Source organism: Limtongia smithiae, assembly GCF_038497785.1.
Source record: "Limtongia smithiae strain NRRL Y-17922 unplaced genomic scaffold V1518scaffold_9, whole genome shotgun sequence".
Lineage (NCBI taxonomy): Eukaryota > Fungi > Ascomycota > Lipomycetes > Lipomycetales > Lipomycetaceae > Limtongia > Limtongia smithiae.
Genome location: NW_027117630.1, coordinates 476,930 through 504,914, shown reverse-complemented (window position 1 = coordinate 504,914; position 27,985 = coordinate 476,930). Strand labels below are relative to the sequence as shown.

At 55.9% G+C, this 27,985-nt stretch overlaps 14 protein-coding genes across 14 annotated transcripts; 6 read left to right on the top strand and 8 right to left on the bottom strand.

Moving 5' to 3' along the window:
- Nucleotides 1–89: 89 nt before the first annotated feature.
- V1518DRAFT_338467 (HSF-type DNA-binding-domain-containing protein) lies at nucleotides 90–2,481 on the bottom strand. Its single transcript, XM_066901182.1, has 3 exons — nucleotides 2,218–2,481; nucleotides 2,093–2,160; nucleotides 90–2,041 (listed from the first exon to the last, which is right to left on the bottom strand). The coding sequence occupies exons 1-3, from the start codon at nucleotides 2,313–2,315 to the stop codon at nucleotides 324–326; spliced, it is 1,884 nt and encodes a 627-aa protein (XP_066758543.1). The 5' UTR covers nucleotides 2,316–2,481; the 3' UTR covers nucleotides 90–323.
- A 2,235-nt stretch (nucleotides 2,482–4,716) lies between these two features.
- Nucleotides 4,717–6,414, bottom strand: V1518DRAFT_438628 (Bystin-domain-containing protein; the record flags this gene model as incomplete). Its single annotated transcript, XM_066906369.1, has 5 exons — nucleotides 4,717–4,728; nucleotides 4,837–5,268; nucleotides 5,325–5,469; nucleotides 5,519–5,701; nucleotides 5,750–6,414. 5 exons carry the CDS (start codon nucleotides 6,412–6,414, stop codon nucleotides 4,717–4,719), a joined length of 1,437 nt encoding a protein of 478 aa, XP_066758542.1.
- Nucleotides 6,415–6,815: 401 nt separating this feature from the next.
- V1518DRAFT_428529 (uncharacterized protein) lies at nucleotides 6,816–7,552 on the bottom strand (the record flags this gene model as incomplete). The annotated part of the gene is made up of 2 exons (XM_066906095.1): nucleotides 6,816–7,260; nucleotides 7,320–7,552. The coding sequence occupies 2 exons, from the start codon at nucleotides 7,550–7,552 to the stop codon at nucleotides 6,816–6,818; spliced, it is 678 nt and encodes a 225-aa protein (XP_066758541.1).
- Nucleotides 7,553–7,714: 162 nt separating this feature from the next.
- Nucleotides 7,715–9,651, top strand: V1518DRAFT_419796 (ATP-grasp domain-containing protein). The gene is made up of 3 exons (XM_066904850.1): nucleotides 7,715–7,866; nucleotides 8,134–8,202; nucleotides 8,253–9,651. Exons 1-3 carry the CDS (start codon nucleotides 7,792–7,794, stop codon nucleotides 9,444–9,446), a joined length of 1,338 nt encoding a protein of 445 aa, XP_066758540.1. The 5' UTR covers nucleotides 7,715–7,791; the 3' UTR covers nucleotides 9,447–9,651.
- Nucleotides 9,652–9,754: 103 nt separating this feature from the next.
- V1518DRAFT_419794 (serine hydrolase FSH) lies at nucleotides 9,755–10,811 on the top strand. Its single transcript, XM_066904849.1, has 3 exons — nucleotides 9,755–9,859; nucleotides 9,926–10,183; nucleotides 10,246–10,811. Exons 1-3 carry the CDS (start codon nucleotides 9,824–9,826, stop codon nucleotides 10,690–10,692), a joined length of 741 nt encoding a protein of 246 aa, XP_066758539.1. The 5' UTR covers nucleotides 9,755–9,823; the 3' UTR covers nucleotides 10,693–10,811.
- On the bottom strand, nucleotides 10,695–13,880 carry V1518DRAFT_419791 (uncharacterized protein). Its single transcript, XM_066904848.1, has 4 exons — nucleotides 13,381–13,880; nucleotides 13,160–13,321; nucleotides 12,946–13,101; nucleotides 10,695–12,894 (listed from the first exon to the last, which is right to left on the bottom strand). The coding sequence occupies exons 1-4, from the start codon at nucleotides 13,847–13,849 to the stop codon at nucleotides 10,820–10,822; spliced, it is 2,862 nt and encodes a 953-aa protein (XP_066758538.1). The 5' UTR covers nucleotides 13,850–13,880; the 3' UTR covers nucleotides 10,695–10,819.
- A 135-nt stretch (nucleotides 13,881–14,015) lies between these two features.
- Nucleotides 14,016–16,145, bottom strand: V1518DRAFT_419786 (aspartyl-tRNA synthetase). Its single transcript, XM_066904847.1, has 5 exons — nucleotides 15,881–16,145; nucleotides 15,692–15,821; nucleotides 15,483–15,633; nucleotides 14,389–15,432; nucleotides 14,016–14,342 (listed from the first exon to the last, which is right to left on the bottom strand). Exons 1-5 carry the CDS (start codon nucleotides 15,982–15,984, stop codon nucleotides 14,080–14,082), a joined length of 1,692 nt encoding a protein of 563 aa, XP_066758537.1. The 5' UTR covers nucleotides 15,985–16,145; the 3' UTR covers nucleotides 14,016–14,079.
- Nucleotides 16,146–16,408: 263 nt separating this feature from the next.
- Nucleotides 16,409–17,253, top strand: V1518DRAFT_438624 (small GTPase superfamily; the record flags this gene model as incomplete). Its single annotated transcript, XM_066906368.1, has 5 exons — nucleotides 16,409–16,439; nucleotides 16,506–16,679; nucleotides 16,734–16,804; nucleotides 16,862–17,171; nucleotides 17,210–17,253. 5 exons carry the CDS (start codon nucleotides 16,409–16,411, stop codon nucleotides 17,251–17,253), a joined length of 630 nt encoding a protein of 209 aa, XP_066758536.1.
- Nucleotides 17,254–17,525: 272 nt separating this feature from the next.
- On the bottom strand, nucleotides 17,526–18,892 carry V1518DRAFT_419778 (uncharacterized protein). Its single transcript, XM_066904846.1, has 5 exons — nucleotides 18,744–18,892; nucleotides 18,625–18,679; nucleotides 18,260–18,564; nucleotides 18,023–18,205; nucleotides 17,526–17,970 (listed from the first exon to the last, which is right to left on the bottom strand). The coding sequence occupies exons 1-5, from the start codon at nucleotides 18,790–18,792 to the stop codon at nucleotides 17,708–17,710; spliced, it is 855 nt and encodes a 284-aa protein (XP_066758535.1). The 5' UTR covers nucleotides 18,793–18,892; the 3' UTR covers nucleotides 17,526–17,707.
- Nucleotides 18,893–19,074: 182 nt separating this feature from the next.
- On the top strand, nucleotides 19,075–21,066 carry V1518DRAFT_419775 (uncharacterized protein). Its single transcript, XM_066904845.1, has 3 exons — nucleotides 19,075–19,441; nucleotides 19,496–19,827; nucleotides 19,877–21,066. Exons 1-3 carry the CDS (start codon nucleotides 19,147–19,149, stop codon nucleotides 20,828–20,830), a joined length of 1,581 nt encoding a protein of 526 aa, XP_066758534.1. The 5' UTR covers nucleotides 19,075–19,146; the 3' UTR covers nucleotides 20,831–21,066.
- Nucleotides 20,885–22,097, bottom strand: V1518DRAFT_438622 (t-SNARE; the record flags this gene model as incomplete). Its single annotated transcript, XM_066906367.1, has 3 exons — nucleotides 20,885–20,968; nucleotides 20,990–21,586; nucleotides 21,639–22,097. The coding sequence occupies 3 exons, from the start codon at nucleotides 22,095–22,097 to the stop codon at nucleotides 20,885–20,887; spliced, it is 1,140 nt and encodes a 379-aa protein (XP_066758533.1).
- A 2,021-nt stretch (nucleotides 22,098–24,118) lies between these two features.
- V1518DRAFT_406576 (Cdc37 N terminal kinase binding-domain-containing protein) lies at nucleotides 24,119–25,516 on the top strand (the record flags this gene model as incomplete). The annotated part of the gene is made up of 2 exons (XM_066901956.1): nucleotides 24,119–24,179; nucleotides 24,249–25,516. The coding sequence occupies 2 exons, from the start codon at nucleotides 24,119–24,121 to the stop codon at nucleotides 25,514–25,516; spliced, it is 1,329 nt and encodes a 442-aa protein (XP_066758532.1).
- Nucleotides 25,514–26,770, bottom strand: V1518DRAFT_419767 (calmodulin). The gene is made up of 6 exons (XM_066904844.1): nucleotides 26,477–26,770; nucleotides 26,277–26,349; nucleotides 26,079–26,204; nucleotides 25,838–26,029; nucleotides 25,741–25,784; nucleotides 25,514–25,687 (listed from the first exon to the last, which is right to left on the bottom strand). Exons 1-6 carry the CDS (start codon nucleotides 26,477–26,479, stop codon nucleotides 25,676–25,678), a joined length of 450 nt encoding a protein of 149 aa, XP_066758531.1. The 5' UTR covers nucleotides 26,480–26,770; the 3' UTR covers nucleotides 25,514–25,675.
- V1518DRAFT_419763 (uncharacterized protein) lies at nucleotides 26,638–27,975 on the top strand. The gene is made up of 5 exons (XM_066904843.1): nucleotides 26,638–27,151; nucleotides 27,211–27,298; nucleotides 27,356–27,475; nucleotides 27,534–27,758; nucleotides 27,813–27,975. The coding sequence occupies exons 1-5, from the start codon at nucleotides 26,885–26,887 to the stop codon at nucleotides 27,869–27,871; spliced, it is 759 nt and encodes a 252-aa protein (XP_066758530.1). The 5' UTR covers nucleotides 26,638–26,884; the 3' UTR covers nucleotides 27,872–27,975.
- Nucleotides 27,976–27,985: the final 10 nt, after the last annotated feature.

Sequence of the window (27,985 nt, the reverse complement as noted above, 5' to 3'; positions counted from 1 at the left end):
ACCTAGTTTATAGTTTTTTTTTAGTGTTACCACTACATTCGTGTTCAAACTACTGTACAGCTGGGCCGCTTTGGTATCAAGACCGGTACAAAACACAGCAAGACGAACGGGTACTAGAGGAGAAAGAGATAGACAGGAGCAAAGAATAATGTAACTAAACAAACACGCCTTGTCCCAAAATATTAAAAAAATACGTAGTTGAAAAATGTACACTTCGTAAAGCCATATCCAAAAACACAATTGTATGAGTGCGCTAACAGCGCAAAAACACTAAGAGGAGATCCAAACACAAACAATGCGTATTATTTAACAAAAAACTTGTATCACATATCTTTCCGCCGTTTCCGGTTCGTAGACAACGGCGACAGCGGCGGGCTTTCATGCATGCGCTCCTCCTTCTCCAGCGGGTTCAGCAGCGAGTGCAGGCCAACAGACATCTGCCGCGGCATCGGCGGCAGCACGACCGATTGTGGCGGCTCCTGCATGCTGTTTGGCGTGTGCATCTGCTGGTGCAGGTGCTGCTGCTGCTGGTGGAGTTGCTGCTGCGGCTGTAGGTGGTGCTGCTGCAGATGCGGCGGTAGCGGGGGCGGTTGTTGCTGGTGCTGTTGCGCGGATGGCGGAGCAGAGGTCGGAATGATTGGCTTTGGCGACGCCGGCCGCAGCTTGTACTGTGGATTCACGCTCGCAAACTGCGCCGCCGGGTTGATGCTCTCACGTCGGCCCATGCCAGACGGCGGCATGTGGTGATGCACCGACGGCATGGACGAGGGCGAGCCGATCTGTGGTGACGGCTGCTGCTGTGGCATCATATGCGACGGTGGTGGCGGAGGCGGCGGAGGTGGTGGCGGCAGCGTGGACTTCGACATGTTCTGGTAATGCTGTGTCTCGTTGGCGGGTGGACCGGTCGCGTACGCCGACGTCTGCTGTACCAGCGCGTTCGACAGCGACCGCCGTGAGAACCCATGATGACCATCGCCACCGCTGCTGTCGGTGGATGAAGACACTTCACTCCAGCTGCGCCCACTAGGCTCCGAAAGTCGCGTGTCCCCCGACGTATGCCGCCGGAACGGCTGCGGCGCGGACTGCCCGCTTGTTGGCGCGGGCTGGTGCGAGTTTGGAAACGAGCCCGGCCGCTCCGGTCGACTTGGCATTGGTGGCGGGTTCAAGTTGTACATCGCGCTCGTGTGTGCGCTCAACACCGACAAGTTCGGGCCATGCGACACACCGTACTCGGAAGACTGGTATGTCGCGTAAGGATGGCGGAACACGGTCGACATGCTCGATCGCGTGCTGGTCGCCGAGCTTGGCATGCTGATGCTGCCACTGTTTACAAGCCGCTCGTCCGGTCGTTGGTGCGGAGAGAGACCGCCACCAGCCGTTGCGGTGTCCAGCTTCAAGTACGGGTTGGCGTAAGTTATCGGAGCTTCCACGGACTGCTCCAGCCTGCGCGTGATATCATCGTGCATGCGGCAGAGCTCTGCTTCCAGAATAGCGCCATTGCTTCCGAGGGGAAGGCGCGAAACGAGAGAAATCAGGCTCCGCATGTACTCCTGGCACATACGTGAGGAGTTGACCGCACTGTCTGCGCGGTTCTGCAGACGAGTGTGGGACTCCTGTAGCTGCCACATCGCACTCTCTAGTTGTGCGATTCTCCTGCTGTCGCTGCTTTCACTCATGTTGTGATGTCGTTGTGAAGCAGAAGTCACCGACGGGGCGGCGGCAGCGGCGGCAGCAGCAGCAGCAGCAGCAGCGGCGGCGGCGGCATGTCGCTGCGCGTTCATGATCCCGCCGTCGGTTATAAACCCGGGTGATGTGCTATGTGGTATCTGAGTGCCGTTCGGGGACACCGGCGTGACAGGAAGTGACATTGAGCCCGACTTGGTGGACGAGACGGACTCGCGATTGGCGATAGACGGCCGCGATGCGCGCCGCTTGATTGCTCGAAGCGAGTCGACGTCGCCGCGCCGGAACACGCCGTCGCCGTGCTTGAATTCCCACTGACCAGTTTCGGTTGTCGAGCCCGCGTGGAACACGTCGTTGACTGCAACGGGTCAGCACTGCGTCGGCAACAACACAAATAAAGAAGACGCACCCTTGTGAAAGCCATACATGTTCAGCTGACGCACGAACGAGGAGACGTTGGTGTGTTTGAAGTATTGGCTTGAAGGAGTCAGCAGGCGGCGTGGCAGGCGACATGGGAGACAGAGAAAAACACACCTCAGGATTTTGGAAAAATCTTGGTTCGGAGAGACAACGAAGCTGTCGCTCTTACTAGTCCACGAGATGAGGTGCTGGATTGATTCGTCTTCCAGCATGCTAGAAAGAGTCAGTACGGCAAGACCAACGAGACCACGTAAGACGGGAAAACTCACGTGTAGAGCTTGTGGATGAACGCGGACTGGTTGACTTTGGGCTGCTGCTGTTGCTGTTGTTGTTGTTGCTGTTGCTGCTGCTGCTGACTGAGGCCACCGCCAGGAGCAACGGTCATGCTGTCCTGGTTGTCGGTGCTATCCGTCGTAGCCACAGCGCCGGGCGTGTTCACATTCGACAGCGGTGGCGAGTTCTGCTGTATGGCGGACATGGCTGGTGCGACGTCGGGGTCGTCGTGAGACGACGACGGCGGTACGGAGCGCGGCGAGGTGACCATCTCAGCGGGTGGAGGCACGACGGCGGTGGCGAGAGGCGAGTGAGTGGCGGAGGCGCCAACGGTGGTGAGAATGGAAGGCGGCGGATGCAGGGCCTGCTGCGCGAGGACGGCGGACGGACCAGAAGCTGCAGCGGTGACAGCGTCGCCGGCGAGCATGTGCGAGGGAGCCGGAGAGGCGGTGCTGCCGTTCAGCGAGGACATGGTGACGGCAGAGGAGGAAGAAATGGGTGGTGGCGAGAGAGAGGCGCGCACATGGGAGTCGGTGCGGGAGGAGGAGCAAACGGCGGAGAACGCGACTGAGGAGGCGCAAGGTAGAAAGACGGACAGGGTCCTTGGTGCAGCAGTGCGAGCAGGGGCAGGAACGGCAACGAGCTGTGGGAGGATTGAAGCGATGCGTTCGAGCAGGGCCTGGCGGAACAGCGCAAAGGGAGGGGGGTGCGGGCGGAGACAGAGACAGGAAAGAGAGCGCGGCGGGACGAAGATGAGCACGATCCGGAGCAGAGCAGCTCCGGGCGCGGAAAGGGTGCGATGAGCGGGGCTGCAGAGAAGAAAAACGACCGCGAGCGAGCAGGGCCAGAGGTGGAAGTGAAACATGTGGTGATGGACGAGCGCGAGCGCGCCTAGGACGGGTCGGGGACAGGCCCCCCCCCCAAGCCACACGGGTCCGGGCCCGACTGGTGAAGGGGGGGCGCGGAACGGCGGGTCCGATCGCCAAAGTCGGCACGGCAAGTTAAGCTCCAATAATTGGCCCACTGTGGCGGTGCGAACGGCGCCAGGCCAGCCAGCGCTCGGCTGCGCCCACCTGCGCCACTCGCGCGTCTCTCTGTGTCCCCACTGCACTGCCCCCAAAACTGCGCACAAACTGCGCAGCAGCGCAGTGCTGCGGACCAGACGCTGGCGACGCGCGGGCGCGGCCACGGCGCGGTGGCGAAGGGGCCAGGTAGGCGCAGCGCGGAGTGGGGCGGCCCGCGATGCCTCCGGCGTAGCAGAGCGCAGCGCAGCGCTGCGCTGCGCTTCGAGAAGCCGTCTGCGTCCGGAAGCGAGAATAGCGCTCCGCTGCCGGCAGGTCCAGCATCGCGTCCTCCGCGCTGGCTCGGCCACTCCAGCATGACCAGCGCCGACCTTGCGCTCGTGTTTGGCGTCGCCCCAGCCGCTGGTCTGAGGCCCTCCCTACAGGCCCCCCTGCGCGCGCGGCCGCTCCCCTCCACCGCGACCACTGCTAGACACGCCACCGCCGCGCCGCCCGCCTGCTGGCTTCCCTCCGCCGCCCGCCGCGCCGAACTTGCTGTCGGCCGACGTCATGCGCTGTCGGCCGAGCGGGTAGCTGCACGATGTGCTGGTAACAGAAGGTTAAGCGAAATGCCTTCCGGCTCGCTGCGTTGGGCCGGCCGCGGCGGGTGTTCCTCATACGCACCAAGCAGGGTTCCCTGAAGGTTCCATGGCGCGCTACCTGGACCGCATGCGTGGCCGGCGCCGACCAAATATAGCCGCCGTGGCTGGTGGGTAACAGCTCTGCGGCACCGAACTTACGCAAGGGTTTGGATCCACTTGAGATGCGCTCTCGTGGGCTTGAGCGTTTGCCAACGGCGGCCGTGATCGTCGTCGCCGCCGCCCTTCTCGTCTTCCGCGCGTTTCCATGCGTGACCCGTGCCTGAGCTGTTCGCGACACCACGACCTCCGCGACGACCACTACGATCCGCGGCTCCACAGCGCGATTTCGCTGATGCCCGAGACGGCAGGGCGTTGCTCCGCGCAACGCGGCTCCTCCGCCCCGCCGCCTGCGCGCGGCCGCCAAGCCAGGCCCGGATCGGACGATCGCCCTCCTCCGACACCCACGTGAACACCCTCCACTCACCGCGCTGCCGTTCCTAAGCCACATGATATCATCGTCACATGCAGCACGAGCACAGCGCCCGGCCTGCATAAGCCTGACCAAGTCCCGATTTATGACTGCGGGGATTTTCTGGGCCGTGAACGGTGACCCAGAAGCCTGGGGCTAGCCCGTCGCACATGTGAGGGTTGAAATAGCCCACTCACGGGTCCGGCACGCAAGCCTCGGTATGGCCACTCTATCTCTCCTCCTTCTCCACTCGTCGTGCATTCACGCTCTCTTCTGCCTACCCCTGCTGCTGGGTCGTGTCTGATAATGCCCTGTTCTGCGCTAACTACAAAAATCATTCCTCCATGACCGTCAGGTTGTCCCGTGCGGTGCCTTCCTTCAGCTCCCGCCGAATCTCGGGCGATATCTTCGCATGATTCCGCACCCGGATCACCTCTAGCAGCGCGTCCCGTTGCTCCGCCGTGATGTCGTTCTTGTATCGCTGTGCAAACGCTAAAAATGCGCGGTACCACATCACTGGCAGCACGCCGCTCTTGTCCGCCTCCGCCGCCACCGCGTTACTCCTGAACCGCATGAAGTGGAACACCAGCGCGTCAATCACCTTGTACGGTAGCGCGTACTTCTTGTCGATCAGCACTCTCATAAACAGCGAGTTCGCTAGCGAGTACGACTCCATCTCCGCCAGCCGCAGCAGCGCTGCCGACGAGTGCAGCGCCGGAATCGACACCTTCGCCAGCACTGAGCTCACGATTATGGCTTCCTTCAGCGTGCACGTCCCAGACTAGAATCCGCGTCAGCGCTTGGTCTCGTAAACAAACAATGCCGCCCGGTTCTTACCTCGCATAGCGGAAACAAGAAGCCCTTGAAAAAGGCAGCCGGCTTGTACAGGGACTTCTTCAGCGACCGGTACAGATGGTAGTTCAGCGTCTTGTTTTCCCGGATATCGTCGCGCACGCGATCTAGCAGCACGTCCGACAAGAATCTGTAGTTGTCAGCAGAGGCCGCACGCTCCGTAGCACACCGCTACTCACAGTTGCGACTGCTTCGACTTCAAGCTCGACACAAACAGCTTCGTGGCTTCGTAGCATGCATTCGGCGACCACATGTCCGGCTGTGTCAGGAACAGCACATCCTCCCAGTTCTTCAGCGCGGGTATGATCTTGAATGCCTTCGGCAGCCGTCCTGATCTGTACCTTGACAGTAGTAATCCGACCCTGTATGACGTCAGCACCGAGATCACCCGCACGCACAAGCAGACGCACTTTTCGTAGACCTCCACAACCTTAGGAGGGAACTCTGGCTGCTGCGGCTCGCTGGCGGCAGTGCCGCCACGCTGTTTGCCCATCTCATGCTCAGCAAGCTTCTCCATGATCTTGTCCCCTAACGAAATGCCCGGTCCCCGACTCCTCTCCCCGTCAAGCTCCAGCGGCGGCAGGAACTTGCTGAACAGAGAAGTGGTCGTGTCATCGGCCTCATAATCACGCAATGCCTCCGTCTCGTACTCTTCCAGTCCAGCATAGTCTTCCTCGTCGTCGTCATCGTCATAGTCCTCGTACCCGTCGTCGTCCTCAAGGGCGTCCACGCCCGTCGCGCTGCCCCTGGCGTCCCGCAGCTTCGAAAACCGAGCGTCTGACTTGCTTGTGGCGGTTTGTCCTTCGATCTCGCGCTGCTGCTCACGTGCAATCTGCAGAATCTTGCGTGACAGCGCTGCGTCGACAAACTCCTCGTCCTCCTCGCTCTCTAGGTCGTCATTCTCATGTCTCCGCTTGCTTCCCGCGCCCCCGCTAGTCTTGCTGCTGGCCGGCTTCTTCACCTTCAATTTGCCGGCGCCGAGCGCGGCGGTCTCGTAATCCACATACAATGGGGCATGATGCTCCTCGGTCTGCTGCCCACTCTTCGGCTTTGCACTGGAGGCCTTTGCCGGCATTTGCGGATATTCTATAGTTGCGTGAACGCGATGGGAGGTGCGAACAGTGATGCTCGACGCGCTGGTTGGGAAGAATCAGAAAAAATTTCGATTCACGTCCCAAGTCACATAGATCACATGTGACCCAGGGGAACTCTGCCTAGTTGGAAATGTACCCGCCCGGATTGCTGTCGCTGCAGTCTTCCACGAGGCTATTTATCTGGCTGAGCGTGTGTATTTAACCATATGCAAAGGGCCACAGAGCACAGGGATTCATGAAAGAAAAGCGTCTTTCCTTGAGCGAATCAGCAGGCGGATTCAAGCGACCTTCGTGAAACACACAGGGGAACGGGGCGCTGACTCGATGCACAGTTCGAAACTTGTTCGACCTGGGCAATATCATTCTATTTAGCAGGGTCGGTTCAAGTCCCGGGCTTCTTTTTCTTCTTTTTCTTCTTCTTCTTGTTCGTGTGCTGCTTCCGTTGTGTGAGAACCTCGTCCAGCACGCTCTGCGTCCGCTGCTTCTTGTGGCGCATTTCCTGCGCGTCATTGTCGCCATCCTCGACGTCGTCCGCCTTGCTGTTCCTCTCGTCGTCTGTAGTCCCTTCAGTCCCTGTTTTGCCTTTGGTTTCTGTGCTTCGCCGGGACAGCACCGATGTCCTGCTCTCGCTCTCGTCCTCTTCCTCGCTCTCGTGATCTGCCGGCCGCGTTGCACCCGCTTTGCTCGAGCCAGCAGCCTCGGCCGCTTTGCGCTTTAGGATTTGCTTCTGCATAAACTCGAGCGTCTTACGTTGCCTGTATGGCGTGGCGGAGGAATTGACTGGTATGGTGGTGTCATTATCGGGCGCTGGGGTGCCGATGCCGCCACTAGGGTTGCATTAGCACACGTGAGATCGCACACAGGCATTGCAAAACTGGCAACATACCGGCCTGTAATGACTGTGTACTTTTTTGTGAAGTCGTGGTCCTCGTCCTCGTTGTCGTTGTTGTCGCCGTCTGAAGTCGCGATGCTAGGTGCGTCTGCATCATCGCCCTTGTCGACTTGATTGCCGCCTCTGGCGCCGTCTGCCGATCCGTCAACCCAGGAGGCGACCAGTGCGCGTGTCTGCGCGACAGATACCGCGACGCGACTCGCGAGCAGCGCGACGTCGGTAGCCATCGCCACGCGGTCGTCGTCGTTGATGGGTGCTAAATTTCGCGATGCGATCGCAGCTCAGCAGGCGCCATCGGAAGAACGGGCGCCGTAGCCGTCCGGAGCCGGGTAACTGGCATGTAGCCATCCGACGGGACCGGGTAACGAACGGCTCATGGCCCAGCGAAGTCCGCAGCCCTCCCCCTCTTTCGCTTTCCACCACCCGTCCCTTCCTCTCCGCTATTCCTCTCCTCAGCTATCTCGCGATGGTGTTCTCTGCTGCACAGCTGTGCCGCAGTCGTGCTGTTGTTGCTCGTCTCCGCGCTGGCGCACTTTCGAAGGTATGATCCGCGCCGCGTGATGCTGGGCTGCTTGTGTTGTGCCTGCTCATACCCCACACTGCCCGCAGCGCGCACTCCTCCAGCGATTCCGCGCACTGTCTGCCAAACCTTCGCTGTTCTGATGAGCCATGGCTATGGTCAAGTGCGAAGTTGCTGGCGTTGAGCGCGCAGGGTCGTGGTGGAACTGCCGCGTGGCGGAAGTCTCACGGCTGCAAGCCGTGAGACAGGTGGGGGGAAAGCTGGTTAGATGCTAACATCGGTTCTTAGACCTACGGCGCAACTCAGAAGCGTTACCTCTCTCTGCATGAGTACCGATCCGCACAGATTCTGAGAGATGTATGTTGGGCTGTGTTTTTACTGAAGAACTATTATTGACATGGTCACAGTTCGGCGTCCCCGTTCCCGACGGTGAGAATGCTACAACTCCCGAAGAGGCTGAAGCGATCGCAAAGAAGCTCGGCATCGAAGACATGGTCATCAAGGCGCAGGTTCTCGCCGGTGGCCGTGGAAAGGGCACCTTCGACAACGGTCTCAAGGGCGGCGTCAAGCTGATTTCGTCGCCTCTGGAGGCCAAGATCTACGCCGAGCAGATGCTCGGGCACAAGCTCATCACCAAGCAGACTGGCGCTGCTGGTAAGCTGTGCACGGGCGTTTACGTCGTCGAGCGAGAGTTTGTTCGTCGCGAGGCGTACCTTGCGATTCTGCTCGACCGCACCACGCGCGGTCCGGTCATCGTTGCGTCTAGTCAAGGCGGCATGGACATCGAGACCGTGGCGAAGGAGAACCCGGAAGCAATTGTTTCTGTGCCTGTTGATATTCACGCCGGCGTGACTGACGAGGTCGCAAACAAGGTCGCTGCCAACCTGGGCTTCTCCATCAAGGCGCAGCCTGAGGCGGCCGACGCCGTCAAGAAGCTCTACAAGATCTTCAACGATAAGGACGCCACGCAGGTCGAGATCAACCCGATCTCAGAGACCGTTGACCACCGCGTGCTCGCGATGGATGCCAAGCTCGGCTTCGACGACAACGCCTCATTCCGCCAGCCGGAGATCTGGTCGTGGCGCGATCTCACGCAGGAGGACGCCGACGAGCTCGAGGCAGCGAAGTTTGGTCTTAACTTCATCAAGCTTGATGGAAATATCGGATGTCTCGTGAACGGAGCTGGTCTCGCGATGGCGACCATGGACATCATCAAGCTCTACGGAGGGGAGCCCGCGAACTTCCTCGACTGCGGTGGCGGCGCCACCGCAGAAGCTATTCGCGAGGCGTTCAACATCTTGTTGCGCGAGACCAAGGTCACCGCCGTATTTGTTAATATCTTCGGCGGCATTGTGCGCTGTGACAACATTGCACGCGGCCTCATCGCTACCGCGCAGGAGATGAACATCACCGTTCCTATCGTTGCTCGACTGCAGGGCACCAACGTGCAGGAAGCGCACAAGCTCATTTCCGACTCGGGCCTCAAGATCTTCTCGTTCACCGAGCTCGACGAGGCTGCGCAGAAGGTGTGCCAGCTGTCCAAGGTTGTCACCCTCGCGCGCGAGATCGACGTTAACGTCTCCTTCGAGCTGCCTTTGTAGGCGGCGTGAGGTTTTTTTTTTTTTGAGAGTAGATTTTGTTGTGTACTTGTGTTTTGTGTTCATGGCCGTGCTGAGCTGTATGGTTCCGTCGCTGCGCGATGGGGTTTAATTTCGCTGGCCGTCGAAAACTTTACTACTCGAGATAATTAGATGAATAATACATTCTAGATAGTAGGGAATTGAATGGTGTGTTTGGAACCCTGTGTTTTTAGTCGTCGGTAGTGACATTCAGACACTGAGGGGGGGGGGGGGGGGGGGTGGAAACACTTGAAGATCGCTAAACTCGCCGCACTATCGCAGGTTCTTCACCTCGACGTAGGAGCCACTCCAACAGACTGCCTGGAGAGCACAGCCCGTCGCGCGTGGCAGTCGACGTCATGGGCAAGATTCTCTTTCTCCACGGCTTCACACAGGTAAATTACTCTCTTCTGTTACAAAAACACCGTTACTATAGGCAATTCTGACCGCACCGTACGTAGTCCGGCACCCTCTTCTATAAAAAAACCTCCGCGCTCCGCAAAGTACTCTCCAAAAACGGAGGCCACACGGCATTGTACCCGACTGCGCCGATAAAGCTTTCGGTGCCAGACAGCGCGGATCCCGAAGAGCGCGCAACGCTGCAAGGACAGGGCATCGACGATGATAGTTACGCATGGTGGACCAAGGACGATGACAGGCTGGAGTATGAGGGGATTGACAAGACGTGGGAGTTTCTCACAGAGTATATCCGGACCGAGGTGAATTGTCCGAGAGAAGGAGAGAGAGCGGTAAACATAAATACTGACATGTGCAACTACAGGGCCCGTTTGTTGGTGTTATAGGCTTCTCGCAAGGTGCAGCGCTCGCCGCGATGCTGTGCACGCAAATCACGACTCTGGTTCCCGAACACGGTCCTCTCAAATTCGCAGTACTGTACTCTGGTTTCCGCTCGCCCCTCCCGCAGCACGCAGATATGTACACACCGCCCATCTCCACTACCCCGACACTGCATGTACTCGGCTCGGTCGACACTGTCGTCTCCGAGGAACGAAGCATCGCGCTATGGAACGCGTGTGACTCCGCGGCGCGCACAATGTATAGACACCCTGGCGGGCATTTTGTGCCGAGTTCCAAGGAGGCGCTGAACTTTGCTGTCGGGTGGATTGTGGCTACGATTGAGGCGGCGGAGAAGGGAGCTGCGGCGGCGAATGGCGGGGCGGACGATGATGAAGAGTGGGAGAGTGATTTCGATAATATCGGTGGTTAGACGGGTGGATATAGACGGATGGATTGTATATAGACTGGATAGTGTATTATTTCGCATAAACCAGGCCTCCGTTTATTAAGACGTCAGATCGTTACAACAAATCTCATATGCGATGCAAATTGCCCTTTCATGCAGTCCCCAAGAACTTGTTCATCTTCAAGCGCGCTTCGCGCTGCCAATTCGCAATCTGCTCCATCAACTCCTCGTTCTCCGCCGTCAACTGCTCGACCTTGCTTTCTGCTTCCACGACTCGCGGCCGCAGGTCGGACAGCTCGGCAAGCGCTTTCTTGTACTTGAGATCTAGTTCGTCCTTTGATTTTTTGATGCTGTCAAACTTCTTCTCGACACCCTCCGCGTAACTTTGGATGTCGCCGATGGCTTTCCGAATTTCGTTTAGGTCATCTTTGTCCGCAGCTCCGTCTTTCAGAGTCGCAATCTCGGCAAGAAGTTCGGCGTTCTGCTGCTGCGCCTGTTCGAGATCCAGCGAAACCTGCACGCTCGTCTTTTCTTTCTCCTCCAGATCCCGAAGCTGACCCTGCAAGAACTCCGCAAGCTGTTCTTTGTCCGCGACTTCGGTCTCGAGAATCTCGATCTGCGACTTCAGCGCTCTCTCCACCTCGAGTCGCTCGGCGGCGGCGACGGCGATTGCAGACTCCATCTTCACATCAGCGTTTTCATTCGATGCCATTAGTGCATCAACTTGAGTCGTAAGCTCATCGACTTTCGTTTCCTGCTGAATGTGCAGCACAAAAATCTCGTGGTCCTTAGAAGCCAATGCCGTCTGAAGCTCGGCAACCTGGTTCTGCCAGTGCGAGATCTCTTCATCCTTCCCATCCGCCGTAGCGACCATCTCCTCGTTCCTCGCAAGTAGAACCGCAATGTCATTGTCCTTGCTCTCAAGCTCCTGGCTCAGCTTTTTGACCTGATCCTGGTGCTGCTCCAACTGGATGCGACTGTCCTCTAGAACTGTGCGCATCGCGTCGACTTCGAGTTGCACTGCGTCGCCATTGTTCATGGTTTCTGTAGAAGTCAAATCGGGCGTGCTCTTCAATGATCGAGATTCAGCGTTCTGGTATGGCGAGTTCTGGGTTTCTGTCGATATTATCAAGCGATCATCAGACTCGTCCCGCAGGGCCAAGTCTGCCCGGACCTGCTGCATCGACTTTGCGAATTCGCTCCTGATAGCCAGCAGCAAGTCAAACACATCATTGCTCCTGACATCGCTAGGTAACTGCGAGTCAAGCGAATCTAGCACTAATGCGTCCAAGTTAAATCCTGATCGACGAGCCTTATCAAGCTCCAGCGCATACCAGCGCTTCTCTGCCTCTAATTTCTTGATAGCATCGTCTGGGTCGTGTTCTTCAGTGACATCGGACACTGTAACGTTACTATCGAGCGACGGCGTGGACATGATAGTGTCCGGAACGTGATACGGCGATAACTGCCCAGACTGCGACAATTGCCCGGCGCTGCTCTCACCGACCGGCGAGGGAGCAGCAGCAGGAACGTCAACCTCCACGGACACTGGCACGCGCGTGGGATTTGGCGTCGTCACGATTTGGTGTTCACTGGACCGCTCGCGAGGCCTCTCGTTCGACCGTGTGCGCGACTCGTGCACTTGCGTGTTCTCTTTTGGTCGCTGCGGCAGTGTGTGTCGGCCACTTCGTTGCTGATGATCTCTCGGCGATGCGGTCTCCGTTGGGTACGTGATGACATCAGCATTAAGGACGTACAGGAAAGCGAGCTCATCCATTTCTTCATTGTCGACGGAGTATGGCATGCCGCCAAGCACGTACATACGCCTGCCAGAGACACATGTAGCATGGCCCGCACGCCGTGTCGGACCCTCCTCCATGTTGGTCTGGAACGAGAACCAGCGGCCGTCGGTAAGACGGAGTGCGTACAAGACGTTCGAAATCGTCTTGTCTACAAATGACCCACCAAAAACGTACATCATGTCGCTGATAACGCTAGCGGTGTGCGACTCGACCGGCTTGGGGGTCAGACCATACTGAGGAATGAGGAACCACATTCTGGAACGAAGGTCGAAGCACCAGGTGTCATTAAAAAGGGTGTCCTGATTCAGACCACCAAACATGAAAAGTCTGTCGTTGTAATATACCATCGAATGGTTGGCCCGCGCGGGTGGTGCGACCGACTGGTATTCAACCTTCTCCCACATCGAAGATCCCGGTTTGGCGACTATGGAAGATTAGTGGTTTGTACCACAAAAAATACAATTACGCGACGTACCATTTCTGAGATCATAGCAGTACATATCATCAAAGTACTGATTACCAATACTGCCGCCAAAGATGTAGACGAGGGAGCCGACAATGATGAGAGTATGTCCGTGTCGGGGAGTCGGCCGCGGACCGTCTTCAGGTGCGATAGACCATACATAAGCGGCTAAAAAATTTCTGCGTGAGCTGCATGTATCTACAACACGAGATCACATACAACATACAGGTATCCAAAATATAGAGGTTGTTGTCCGTGGGCGGCGTGCCGCCGAACACCGTGTCACCTCCAAAAACCACAAAATGAAGCTTCGACGCATCGGAAGCTTGGCGGTATCGCGGCGAGACGCTGATGCCAGAACAAGTAACCTTGCGTACTGCTTTGTTGTCTGCCATGACTGTTAGAGCGTCCGTACAGCTGCATCTGTAACACGAAACGCGTGCCTACCTGCCGAAATCTCCCAAACGTCGTTCATGAGGACCTTGTCGCTGGCTGAACCGCCAAACAGTAGGATCTTATTATCATAACAAACGCGTTGCGAGGAGAGGAAGAGTCGGGGGAATGGGGACACGCTGTCGGCGAAGGGCATGCGGAGCCAGGGCCGACGTCGCGCGTCAGAAGGCGGCGTTGGCAGGACATGTCGCTGCTGTTGCTGCGGGAGGAGGACTTGCTGCGATTGTGGACGGCCACTCGGCACAGAAAGTCGATTTGGCGGTGGCTGCTGGAACTGCTGCGGACGCTGCTGGCGTGGACGCTGTTGCTGCGGTGGCTGCTGATGGAACTGCAGCTGATGCTGGGACGGCAGCTGCGCTGGCGGTGCTTGCTGGATTGGCCGCTGCTCGTGAACCGGCGCAGACGCTGCTGCAGTCTTCGTGTCCTTGTCCTTCTTGTGGTTCTTTTTGTCGAAGAGGCCCATGGTACTATATTTGGTGGTGACAACTACGGCGACGGGGGCGGTTCGCGTTTTAAGGAGGACGCGCGCGTGGCTGGGCTGTGCGGCGTACGCACGCGTGCTGCGGCTGTGCCTCGACCCTTGCACGTGGCTGTGCCCCTGCTGTGGCTGTTGTCTTTGTATCATAGCACTTTTCTTGTACATGCAAGTCATATACTATATACGGTAGTGTCTACTCCCTGCGAATCGCGCAATCATGGGCGTAAACGGCGCGGGTCGCGCGGGAACAGGCTCGCGCGGCGGATGTTCTTCAGGCCCAGAAAGAACATCACCACGCGCTCGAGACCAATGCCACCACCGGCATGGGGTGGGGCACCATAGCGGAACGCGTCCACGTAGTCCTTCACACCGTTGCCCTCCGGGTCCACGCCGAACTCCTTCATCCGCTTCGTTAGCAGCTCCGGGTCGTGCACACGCTGAGCACCGGAGAGAATCTCCTCGCCGCGCATGAAGAAATCTGCATACGGTTAGATCACATCATCTAATGCACCCTAAATACTTACCATAGGAGTTCGAGTACCGCGCGTCAACTGGGTCGGGCATCGTGTAGAACGGTCGCGCCGCCGTCGGAAATTTGTCAAGAATGTAGAAGTCAGTGTCGAACTTTTCTCTCACGAGCGATCCCAGAAACTTCTCGTTCTCGGTGCTCAAATCCTCCAGCTCAGGCAGGTCGCGGCCCGCCTCACGCAACATGGCAATACCCTCGCTAAACGGCAACCGCAGCATCTTGCCATCGGCTGGGAATTTGAAGTCCTCAACCGGGTACTGTCGGCGCACGAGATCGATCTCTTTTCTATAGTTCTTGTTCAGTTCCGAGAAGATGTAAAAAAAGAGACCTTCCAGGACCTCGATCGCCTCATCGTAGTGCTCCTCGATCGCCAGCTCAAGATCGAGACCAGTGAACTCGGTCATGTGCCGGTGAGTGTTGCTATCTTCGGCACGGAAGACCGGTGTGACCTCAAACACGCGCTCAAAATCGGCAGCAATCAGCATTTGCTTGTACAACTGCGGCGACTGCGCAAGGAAAGCATCGCTGTTGAAGTACTGAACTTTGAACACGTTTGCACCACCCTCAGACGCGGCGCCGAGCAGCTTGGGTGTGTGAACCTCGGTGAAACCGTTCTTGAGCAGGTAGTCGCGGAACAGCGAGCACACGCCCGACGAAATTTTAAAAATCGCCTGGTTCGTGACAGTGCGCAGGTCGATCACGCGCGAGTTCAGTCTCGTATCCAAGTTCACGACCGGTAGTCCGAGCTCCTCCGCCTCAGCTTCGCTTCTTGACGCATCCTCGATCAGAATCGGTAGCTGATTCGGCGTCTCCGCGATCGTGTATACCTTGGTGACCAGGATCTCCGCGTCCTGCACGGTGGCAGAGCGGATCAGCTCCGGAGCCGCCTTGACGACACCATGGACCAGCACAATGCTCTCCAGAGAGATTGACCCAGCCCACTTGATGAACTGCTTGGAGATCTTCTCCTTGTCAGACACGAGAATGCCCTGGATGAGCGCATCTCTCTGTCGAAACGCGAAGAACGCCATTTTGTTGCCTGCAGCCATATCAGTCAATGCACTTGGTCTACAAAATGAACCTACACACCCTGCATTCTGGAAGTATGGACGCGCGCACGGAACACGACCTCCTTGCCCTCCCACGACTTGTCCACATCCGCAATCTTGATCCGCGTAATTCCGGACTTGAACGCACTCTGGACCAGCAATTGTTTACCGTACAGACCGACGGAGTAATCCTAGCAGAAAACCATCAGTATTCATGTCCGAATTGAAATCTCTTGTCAGCAATCTCACAACTTCGTTGGCCTCCTTTTCCGCCTGCTCGGCAGCGAGCTTAGCGGCTTTCTCGGCCTTCTTACGATCCTTCTCCTTCTGAGCCTCCAGCTTCTTCAATGCCTTCTTCGACAGCGGCTGGCCATTCTCACTAAACAAACCGTGTCAACCGAATCACTCTAAATTCACACATCAACTGGTGTTCCTTACTCGAGAACCACGGCTGCAGCTGGCGCTTCAGCGACTGCAGGCTCCGTCGCAGGGGTGGTAGGCGGAGTCGCGAGGGTTTCTGCGGACTTTGCTTCCTCAGACATTTCGCTACAGTGGCAAATCAAGGATCAAAGGGGTAAATTGAACGGGAGCGAGTGAGATCGTCTGTAAATGAGGCGAAGACGGAGGAGTCGTAATAGACTCATGAACAAATTTCTCAGGCGCCGTGACTCCGCGTGATCCACTCACGACTTGCAAAGTCTAGACGAAGGCCTGTGTCTCCATCGCCATCGTTGAGGCCCTGCTGCACCCCCCGTCGCTCGTCCATCTCCGCCCCCGCTACCTCGCACACTTGCTTGGGTCTGCTGTGCTCCACAGCCAGGTTTTATTGCAGCGGATCATCGACTACACACCTATCCAGCATCTCTGGCAGCCGTGAGTGGCCAACGATAGCACAAGTTCAACTTTGGACCTCCTCATTATAGCTGTTTTTGCCTGCCTCACACGTTCGCATTCATCATTGCCAAAATGCCATTGTGTGGAAGCTCCAAAAAGTCGAGTGCGTTGTACTTTGTATTGCTGATCTGTTGGCTGTGCGAACGACTAACAATGTGTGCGAACTTAGTACAGCGAAAGATTGTGATTCTGGGCGACGGAGCCTGCGGAAAGACTTCATTGCTGAATGTATTCACGCGAGGTTACTTCCCTCAAGTCTACGAACCGACTGTTTTTGAAAACTATGTCCACGATATCTTTGTCGATGGAACGGCGGTGCAATTGTCCCTGTGGGACACTGCCGGTATGATATGACGACCTGCTTTACGACCTGGACAACTCTGAACATGTTCTGCAGGACAGGAGGAATTCGACCGACTGCGGTCGCTATCGTATAGCGACACGCACACGATCATGTTGTGTTTTAGTGTATGTCTCTGTAATCTGTGCGAATGCCACACTCTACTCGTCCTCACACTTGTGCAGATTGATTCCCGCGACTCGTTGGAGAACGTGCAGACAAAATGGGTTGGCGAGATCGCGGATCACTGCGAGGGCGTCAAGCTTGTCTTGGTCGCGTTGAAGTGTGATTTGCGGAGCAGCTCAAACGACGAAGACGTGAGCCGACGGAAATCATACATCAGCTACGAAGAGGGCCTAGCGGTCGCGCAGAAGATTGGTGCGCTGCGATATTTAGAATGCTCAGCGAAGAAGAACAGGGGTGTTAACGAGTGCTTCACTGAGGCTGCCCGATGTGCACTCAGCGCAAAGCCCAAGGGTAGGTTACATTGGGCTCGTTCATTTGTTTTAGACGGTGCTAACCCCTTCGCCCAGGCGTCAGCGACCCTCCACAAAGTAGTGGCTGTATAATAGCATAACGGAGTTCACGAATACGATGCAAATTATAGTCAATCTTGGCGTTCCTGGCTGAAGCAGTTCAAAAGACAGGATCTGAGTCTACTTCCGTAGATGATACTACGGATCAGTTCTCGAGCGTACGCTTGAGAACGTACATCATAATCTAAATCAGAAATAGTTTATAACGGCGGGCAGCGGAAAAAAGATATGTACTTCGATTTTTCGCCGACGATAGTTTAGGCAAAGCTTTGGTGTTTTAGGAATGGTTTTGGTTTCGCATAACTTATTGTGCTTTGTTAAGTTAGCTTTAGTGTTTTTGACAATCTTAAACATAGCTACTGCCTTGACCATTTTAACTTTGCGTTTGAGAACGGTGCGATATCTGTTTTTGCTACTCATGAAGATATCGAACGGGTCGAGAAGAGGGCTTTAACATATGCAAGGTCCCCCTGGGGAGAACTATGTACAGAAACACTACACAGATAGATTTCGCCCACGACCTTGTGCGGCAGCAACTGCGAGATCGACGATATTGGATCTGTCCACGATGCCGGTAACTTTGACATCCTCGATGGCTTGGATCGCGGCGGCAGCAACAACGGAGGTAGAGAGCGGTTTCACAGAATCGCTGGATATCAGAGGTACGTTGCCACCAAGCATATCGTTGACAGAACCCAGTGCCTTTAATCCAATTGCTACGGTCATCGACATCGGTCGGGATGGGTCAAACATGAAGCCTATGCGCTTGTCAACAGATCAAGTCCTTCTCTTCTCCAGCAAATGACATACCCGGTCGTAGGAATATAGGCCGCAAACTGCGCATCTTTGATATTGCTTCTTCGGCTTCTCGTTTGGATCTGAAGTATCCGGAGGGGACGAGAGGGAAGTTTCCAGCGGCGGAAACGTAGAGGAATGGCTTCTCGACGACAGCCGCATCGGCCGACCTCGCTGTGGCGTCCGCCAACTTAATGGCTAGATATAACTATCAGTACACCACGCATCCACACATACACAATAAATACGCACCCAAGTCACGGTTCATCAGATCATATGTGACACTCTCCTCGATCTTATGCTTCAGCGGATTCCGATTAAACATCTTCCACGCGTTCTGCACTCCATCCAATGGCGCAGCACTCGCAGCCACCGTCTTGTATGTAGTCGACTCCAGCAGGATGCCAAGCGAATATGCAACCGCGTCGGCTTCGGATACATATTTGTCGAGTTCCGGCGATGCCGCGGTGCTGAGGTCGAACGGGACAAAGCGCACTTCGCTCGCCCACGCAGGAAAGCCGCTTGGAGCGTTCCGAAAGGCGTTTATACCGGACCGGCTATTGAGATCGTGTAAACAGCACCGAGTAACATAAAAACAGATAAAATTCAGGGCGTACCTTAAGCAGGTGACCTCCCACCCATGCGCGACGCCAAATTCACATATCCTTCGGCCTGGCAGTCCACCGCAGCGTCAGTCTCCATCGCAAGCAGATCACACAGCCCACCGTCCACATACCAAGAAACCCCGTGCCACCACACACAAGCAATCGCTTCGCCGTAGCCATTGCTTTCAGGAAGTATACAGCTGTGTTGAAGAAGATGTGGAGATCACGACGCAATGAGCGGGCATCGACGATCGTCCGCTGCGCGTCGCTGGAGTAGAGAATCCAATTGAGGTTAACGTTAAATTGGGCATGTTAAATGAAAGTACATTTGGTTTTACACTATCTTTAAGCTCTAGATACATAAACTTTAGCGCTGCCGAAACCTTAGTTGCACCCCGGCGTCAAGTCACCAAAAAGTTTTGGGCTGAGAAACTCGAATCACGAAATTCGAAAGTGGTGGTCACGAGTGTTCACGGAGGTCCCTCGACTTTTTCGTCCACAACGCCATCACAGGTTATAAATATAACAACGATAATGGCAACAAGCCGGATATGCGCACGCGTGCGACTACGCGCTGCTGCTGCCACGGTCGTGGCAACCCGGCGAACACGGTTACTCCACTGTTCCGGGGTCGCGGCAAATTCGAGCACCGCGAAGTCGGGAAACAGTAACGGCAATGATGCGACGAGAGAGGAAGGCACGAGTGGCTTGGAAGACGATCATACTGCGTGGGTGTCGTCACAATCGCCAGTTCGCCATCGCGATTTTCGGAGTAGTATGACGAATCAGAAGGTCCACAAGGTGCCGGAGATGGCCACATTCACCACATGTACGTGTTTTGGCAGAGCCGACTCTATTCCTGCGCGGTAATTGACTCTATTAGTAACGCCATGGTACCATCCCGCGCTGCGCCAGTACATCGTTCCCTTCGCAGACCTCAGTAATATCCCCGATGCCCTCGTCAACGAGCACCCATGCTACGTTCCCGACAGCATCGGCACCCTCACCGCGCTTTTTGCCTCGGAAAACGATACTTTCGAAGAACGATACAGCACGCGGAGTCTGGATCATCCGAAACATAACATCATGCTGCGGTACATGGACGCGCAGAAAGTGGATGCGGGCGACTTCGGCTTCGAGCGTTTGAAGCTTGTGAAGCCGTTCAAGCCTGCATCAATCGAGGATGACAGAGAACTAAGCACCCTCGAAGTGCAGGTATGTCTTTTATGTGAGATTAACTGTCCTGTGTATTAAGCTTGAACAGGATTTCGAAAGCCTCTTCTTTAAAATGAACCTCACAGGTGACTCGGTCTCCACGGCTCTGGAAATGTGGCACGATGCCCACCTCCACCTCTCCGCCACACAAGAGCTCGCGCGTGTAAAGCTTTTCATTTCCTACGCCATAGAGACCGGCACGTGGACGCCGATAGCTACGGATATCATAACCGACTACTGGCGACGGCTCGGCGCACTAAAGAATACCAGTGTCGCAGTGCTGTACATCCTTTTCACTGAGATTGAGAGGTATGTCCTCCGGGAGAAGTTGTCGCGGGACGCCTCGCGCATGCGTTTTGTAGTCGAGCTCCGCAGAGTCGTCGATGAGTTTCAGAACATCTACCAGATCATCGGTCTGCCCGAGTCCTGCGTGGACGCGTACCTTCGCGTACTCCGCGTGATCGACGATATGCAGTCTGCAATGCGCATTCTCATCGGCTCGCGCATGTACGGCCTTTCCACCGACCCGGAAATTGCGATGTCGGTGCTAGCCAAGCTTGCCAACACTTCCCACGACAGCATCGCTATTACCCCCAACAACACCATCAAAGCTAAAGACTTCCTCAGAATCTATGCGGGCACGCTACGGCCGTATTTTGTGTCGCGCCGCAACACTAGTGGCGGGATAAAGCTGCTACTCCGCCGCGTCGTGAAGACGCCGGACGAGATATTCAGCGTGCTAGAGCTGTGTACGACTGCACACAACGGCAAGGCATCATTGAAGGAGAATCAGACCACATTTGTGCAGGCCCTCGGGTGGAATATCCTGAGACTGGAGTACTACGGCGCTACGCGGCAAGAGCGGCAGATTGTTGCCTTAGCACAGATCCGGGATTTGATCGCCAGAATCAAGCGTGTGCTGAAGGACGACTTCGCTGAAGACGAGGTATGGAACACGGTGCGTCAGGTGCTGGATCTGCAGGCACCTGTACCAAGAACTTGACAGTTTGTATATGTGATCATTTGTATATTGTACATTATATTTCAAACAAAATTCTCAGGCTATGCTTGCGGCGCGTCCGATTATAGAATCCGAGTATGGTTGTATGGATCTTCGCAGCACTCCTGACCTGCGCTGGAACTTCACAATGAGGGCGACAACGAGGAGAAGGATGATGAGACATAGAAAGAGAATGATTTTGCATTTTTGTGTTCGTTGTTGATAATGTGATGCCTGGCGCAACTCTGTATCGGCTGCCTTGACATGTTCTTTCATGGTTTCGATATTGTAGTCGATTCTGTCGAGCACAGTGCCTTGGTCGATGACCATAGTCTGTAGTTCTTTGAAGATCTCGGAAAGCTCTAGAATACCTTGCGCAATCTGTGTGATCTCCGCCTCGCGTTGCCGAATAACGTGGTCCGTAGACGCCTGTGCTAGCTGTGCGGACTGTCGCAGCTGCGACTGCGAGTACGAGACGTCGTCCTGGTTGTTGGCCGCGTCGTTGGTGCCTTCGTCGTCAAGGAGAAACGCCGGCGTCGTGGAGGAGGAAGATAAGAGGGGGAGGCTAGCGGCCTTATTACCCCGGAGCTTTTTCAGGTATGCAGACTGCTTCTTACGGAAGGCTGTGCTGGCTTCCTGGACTTTCGTTGCAAGCGAGATCTTCATGTTCCGGCTCATTTGGATCTGTGCCGATGTCGGGTGAGATTGCTCGAGTATCAGGTCAAGCTTTCCAATAAGTCGCTGGCATACGTGGAAGTGCTGCAGGACGGAGTCAGCAAGAGGTCACAAGTCGCATGTACGGGGGGCACACCTGTGTGATGTCGACGGTCAAGTTCTCGATAATCTTCTCCTGCTCTGACCGGTCGTCAAACCCAGGCAACACATGTTCCTGGTGCAGCTTCTCCAGTTGTGCGCTCTTCGTCTTGACCATCGCCAAAATCTCATCAACCTCGTCGCCTACATCCGTCCATGACGGCGGCAGCACGTCGAGCTCTATCGCGCCGTCGCCATGCGCGCTGCCGATGATCCCGCTCTGCTTGCCGCCCGCTGATCCCCCATCGCTGAGCAACGGATTTCGATCCTCATCCGCGGTGCGCGAAGACATCGGATTCTGTGCAAGCGCAAGCGAAGAGCCGTAGATGCTAGTTGTCCCGGCCACACCGCCGACGGCGGTGGCTGACGCCGCCGAGGAAGAGTATGGAAATGCGACGGGGTGGCGAGCATAGGACTGCCGGTACGAGTAATATAGACTCGTGCGGTCACGAAACATTCGGGAGCTTGTGGGATCAGCTTCAGAGAGGAAGAACGCCTAGAGTACTGGGTCGGCGGTTGGCGGTGGTAGCATCCTGTCCGGCAGATGTCGCGACTGCGAGTGTGACCTGTGAGTCACATAGATCACATATGTGCGGCTGCTCATTGTGGGTGGTGCTCTGATATTCCCAAATGCCAACTGGATATCTATCACCATGACGACTTTCTGCCTGCACGATGCAAAAGACCAACGTTAGACACGACAACAGAACCACGAGTCACTAGAAGGGAGAAACTGACAAGATTCGAACCGCCGCCCCTGCGTGGCCGCCGACGGCGCGGTAGGCGGTGACACTGTGTAATCACTGCTACCGCCGACGCTGGATCTCGTTCTGTGCACCACTGCATGTTTCGGACACAAATCCAATTTGCTGACGACGGTCTGAGTGACGCCGGAGCAGTGGCCATTTGAGTAGATATAGTTTACGCATCGCTTATAGACGTGACTAGACGTAATCGAATCAGCAATCGTGAACGACAAACACAACTTGAACGCGACTCACATTGAGCGAAATCCACATGGCCATTCTTCCCACTCCCAACTGCACATTAGGGTTCATACGCAAGGCGCTGGCTTCTGACTTCGGATATGTTGTGTCTGAGTGAGCTAACCGCTCTGAGATATCACGGGAGGAGAGGAATGTCTACGACGACTAGTCCGAATAGTATACCGAACGAGCGAGAGCAGAGAATACCCAGAGAATCGAGAGATCGAGTTGATGCGCTGATGCACTAGCAGAAGTACCGAAGAAACTGCTGACAGGGGGAGAGATACGTAGTCTGCCGGCGGGCGCACAACGTCGGGCAAAGTGAGGACCGCTGGATTTCGACAGTGCTATTATACACGCACAAGACTCTTTTAAAGCGAGCCAAAGCATCATGGGATAGATGCACCACACCGGACGATTAAAGACAATATTCCTCGGCTAGTGAGAGCTCGCGCCAGAGCCTCAAGCTGCGCCGTGGTAAAGTGTGGTGAAGCGCGGAGTGGAGGAAGGTACTTGCACCGGAAGAGAAGGTACAGAGCTAAATATCTGCCTCTGTTCCGGGGTGGTGTTCGATCTGCGTGGCCTCTTCTAGCAGTGATGAGGGGGCGATTCGTGGCGCAGGGTCCTGGGCGAAAATAGGGCTGCGGGAGCGCACCCACCACCACACACACCTCCTGCGTCTTCCCCTTCGGCCCAGCCACCTCGCGGCGCATTTGCAGAACGATGTTTGTCTTTGGGTGAGGAGCGTGCGTCTACAAGCGAGGCGCGAGGGAGCAGGGTGGCGTTGGCGGGTGGGCGGAGCGCGACGCAAGTCTCTTGACACGCCCACGAACCACCGGGATGACGGCATGGCGACCTTGACTAAGAAAATAAGTGTCTGCTTCATAAGCGCTCGGCATTTTTGATATTATTACTGGTGCTGCCACCGGCTACCGTAGTTGTAGTGGTCGGGGACCGCGGTCATGGACCGGAACTGCAGCAGCAGAAGCCAGCCGCGGTGCAGTTTGTGTAGACCCAATACACACGGTCAGTGTGGCGAAGTGCGGACAGACTGACTTGCGGCAGGAGAGTATCAGTAGCAGTGCAGACATTTAGAGAGAAAGGCCGAGTTGTGGTCTATAGAGCGGGTAAGAGAACGTAAACAGCGGCGGTCGAGAAGCAGAGCGCGCACGAACGCGATGCCACAACTCCGTGACGTGCCGCGTCCAGCGACCCGCGCAACAGCCCCGTCTCGTGGCGCGGGGGAGAGGAAGTCCACATCTCCCGCCCAGCCCCTATGTGTCGGCGCCCCCGCAACACCAACCAGAACGATGATGATAGCGGCGGCGTGGAACGGACACAGTGGCAGGCGTGGACCGGAACGCGTCGAGATGCTGCTGGAACGCGCCACGTGCGGCGTCGAATTCGCGTGAACATGGCGTGGATCTCCCAGATCTCCGCCCCGTCATTGTACCCTTCCCGTTATACACACCTACGCACAAGCATACTCAACATGGTAATTGACTATTCCAAGTGGGACAAGCTTGAGCTGTCCGATGACTCCGACGTTGAGGGTAAGTGGGCTTTCCAGCTTGCCGCGGATCACATCGATTTTGCAGAGCGTACTGACTGACCCTATGCAGTCCATCCTAATGTCGACAAGAAGTCATTCATCCGCTGGAAACAGCGCGACATTCACGAAAAACGCGAGGAACGCCGCCACGAGATTGCTGTGCTCAAAGCCGAGAGTGAGATGAACGCCGTGCTGATCGCGCGCCTGACCAAGATAATTACGGGCCTTGAGCACATACGCGACAACCCGCCATCGAAGGACCCCAGCTACGTAAGAGATCGGCTTATTTCGGAAGCTCTGGTATTTGAGAAGAACGAGATCGTTCGACCTGTGCTGCGAAATGCAGGAAGCGATGGCAGCAACGTGCCGGAGGAGGAGGAAGAGGGCCATTCCTACGTTGAGATGCTGGAATCGCTTATCAGGCTAGTGAAGGCCGAAGTGGAACAGCTACCAGACAATGAACAGGATGAAGGACTGATTGTCGGGTTTGCGAAGCACCGCGACAAGCTTGCGCAGCTGCAGAAGGAATGCTTGGAGAGGATCACCTCTCTGCAGAACGAGGAGGCGAAGCACATCACGTCTGAGGACCTGCATATCGGGTTTGACAGCACGCAGGTGTCGAAGGCCACGAAACTGGACGAAACATCGAAGGCGGCCAAGCACAAGAAGAAAGATAAGGTCGAGACGATCGAAGTGCTCAACGCGCCGTCTGCCACCGCGGTTACCCCGATGGCGGCTCCTCCGAAAGACACAGAAGAAGACTTCCGCATCTCACCGCTGGCGGAACAGTTTGCAAATATCGATCTGGGAAAGTACGATATGTGTCTGAAGTTCATCGGCAAGCACTCCGAGGTCGTGTCGGAGGAGGAAGCAGACGGAATCCTGTTTGAGGCATTCGAGCTCGAGATGACGGGCAAATTCGCGCTGGCGAAGCAGTATGTCCACAATGCGCTGCTGCTGCAGTACTGTGCGCGGCTGGGTCGCGACGGTGTCACCGTGTTTTTCGGCAAAATTATGACGTCTAGTCATCCCGCACTCGGTGCTTTCATGCAGGATGTCGAGCAGACGTACAGGCACGTCAAGGAGCGCTCACTTGTCTTGCTTGAGGAGCGCGCCAAGGCGGCGGAAGGGGAGGAAGAGGTCTACGAGGAGATGGTCGAACTAGACAAGCTTACGGACGAGGAGCTTGCGGGCCTCGGGCTTACGCGGGAGCAGGCTCTGAAGATGATGCAAGATGCGGGATCTGATGCTGATGCTGATGCCGAGGATGAGGGCGAAGACGAGGAGGCGGAAAACGCGGAAGAAGAGCCGGTGGCGAGCACAGAGGAGACGAAGTAGGAGATATTCAATCACAATTTTTGAGGAGCACGCTCCAACGTATATAGCTTTTATAACATGGTACATTCCAGGGTAGTATACGCGTGGAGAGACAAACACAGTTTCAGCAAGTGATTAGATGTTACAAGGAAGAGATCGTGAGAGGCGTGGAAAAGATGTTTACTTGTTCAACTGGGAGGAGGGAGGGTTAGCACGCGCACACAGAGATAACACGAAACACCTACCATTAGCGAGACAAACTCATTGTAGTCGATGCGGCCGTCGTTATCTATAGAGGTTAGGAATCTAATTTACTAAATGTAAGAATTCAGGATCACGTACTGACGTCAGCCTCCCTGATCATCTGGCTGACCTCGTCTTCGGACAGCCGCTCGCCAATGGAGGTCATGACATGTCTGAGCTCATCAGAAGAGATAAAGCCGTCATTGTTGCGGTCAAACACCCGGAACGCCTCGCGGATCTCTTCCTCCGAGTCAGCGTCCTTCATCTTGCGCGCCATCATCGTGAGAAACTCTGTGTTGGCATTAGTAGAGAGCGCGACGAAGAAACTGTCAGCACGCACCAGGAAAGTCAATAGTGCCGTTGTTGTCGCCGTCAACCTCGTTGACCATGTCGGCAAGCTCAGCTTCAGTGGGATTGAGACCTAGCGAGCGCATGACGGTGCCAAGCTCGTTGGAGTCGATCTGGCCTACGGAGGGAGCGGATGTGTTAGTCAGGGGTGATAGGTACAGGATGTTGCGTGCGGAACAGCAGATCATACCATCGTTGTCGCGGTCAAAAAGGGAAAAGGCCTCCTTAAACTCGCTGATCTGCTCGTCGGAAAGCTGGTCGGACTGGGGAAGGGTGTGTGTTAGCAGGAGCGTAAGATCTGCGTGTCGCGTACGCGCATGTATCAGGTGGCAGCGGCCGCGCAGGCCATCGTGGAACCAGCAAAGGACGAACGACACGATGAAGACATACCATTGTGAGGGTAGAGTCGAGGGTACGGCAGAGGCGTTGAGCGGATGTGGCGGGGATGTAGCAGGGATGGTGGGCAGGGGATAAGAGGCAGTGATTCTAGTTCGCGATGGTGCACTGTGGACGAGTGAAATTCACTGCGCAACTTCGCACGCTTTAGTCGCTAGCAGAATCGCGCTGGATCTTGCGCATACGTGTGCGTCCACAAACCGTATATATACACTCTCCCAGCCAGATATCTACAGTAAACAGCAGACTATAGCGCACAAAAATAGAACACGTCGCGGATCTACGCGCGGCCCGTCAAAAGTGCTGCGCCCTGCGCGACTCCGCCACCACCGTGTCTCTACATTCATCGCATCCCGCAGCACTCCCCGCCGCGCTGCCCGCACGTCCCCCGCAGGCGGCGCAATGCCACGCCACTCCCTCTCCAGCAGCGACTCGAGCGCAGAGCACGACTCCGACATCGAAACAGCTTCCGCTGCCGCATCAGACGATGTCGTTGGTGCCAGTGCCGACTTCAAGGACGTCGAGCTTGATGATAACCAGCTGCAGCCGCTGCTTGCGGCCGCGTCCCGCTCCACCGCCAGTCTTGCCACTAGCAACAACAGCAGTCGCGGTGGCAGCGTATTTGACACTGAATCTCGCGGCGGCAATTCAACGCCCGTAGTCGCTGCCGTACGTCGCTCGTTCGTGTGTGCGAGACAGCGCATAGGCTAACGTACGCACTCCTTCAGAACGGCAATGAGCTTACGGACAAAATGATGAAGCAATTGCTGGAGGTTTTTCAGCGCCTTGGCAACAAAGACGGCGACCGCGAGTATCGTATGCGTAATCCTCTGCTCTGCTTGTCTCGGTCACATGGCTGATATTCTTAACCAGCGCTCATGCCGGTCAGCAAACTCGGCACGCTCATGCAGATTTTTGGATTTAACCCGACCGATGCTGAGCTCGCGTACATGGTCGCTGACGCGGGGTTTAACAAGGATATGGACTTTCTAGGTGCGTTGCTCGAGCGCTTTGCTACCCATCGCCGCGACCGTGCCGCTGACGTATCTAGACGTCGCGATCCTCTTTGCGCGTAAGATGCGCGACACAGATGTTGAGGACGAGATGCGCCTCGCGTTCAAAACATATGCGGGTAGTAGCGATGGCATTATGCCCAACCACTTCAAAGGCATCCTCGAGAGCGTCAAGAATGAAGCAAGGAACGATCTCGGGAGCGGAGCACAGGAAGCTATCACCGTCACAACCCGAATTGATAATCTTATTGCGGAGATGTCGCGTGCGTGTTCTGTCTCATTTTGTGGCGTCTTTTTTCTTCTAACCGTTTGTTTAGAACGTGCCAATCCCATTACGTATGAGGAATTTCGGGAAATGATGCTACGGTCGTCATGAGCATTCTTTGTAGCATCTCCAGCAATTTCATGACCTATTGGCGGCCCATTCACTGTCGTAGATAGAAATGTTGATCAAACATGCGCAATGGAGCGTGCAGCAGCAGATCATCGC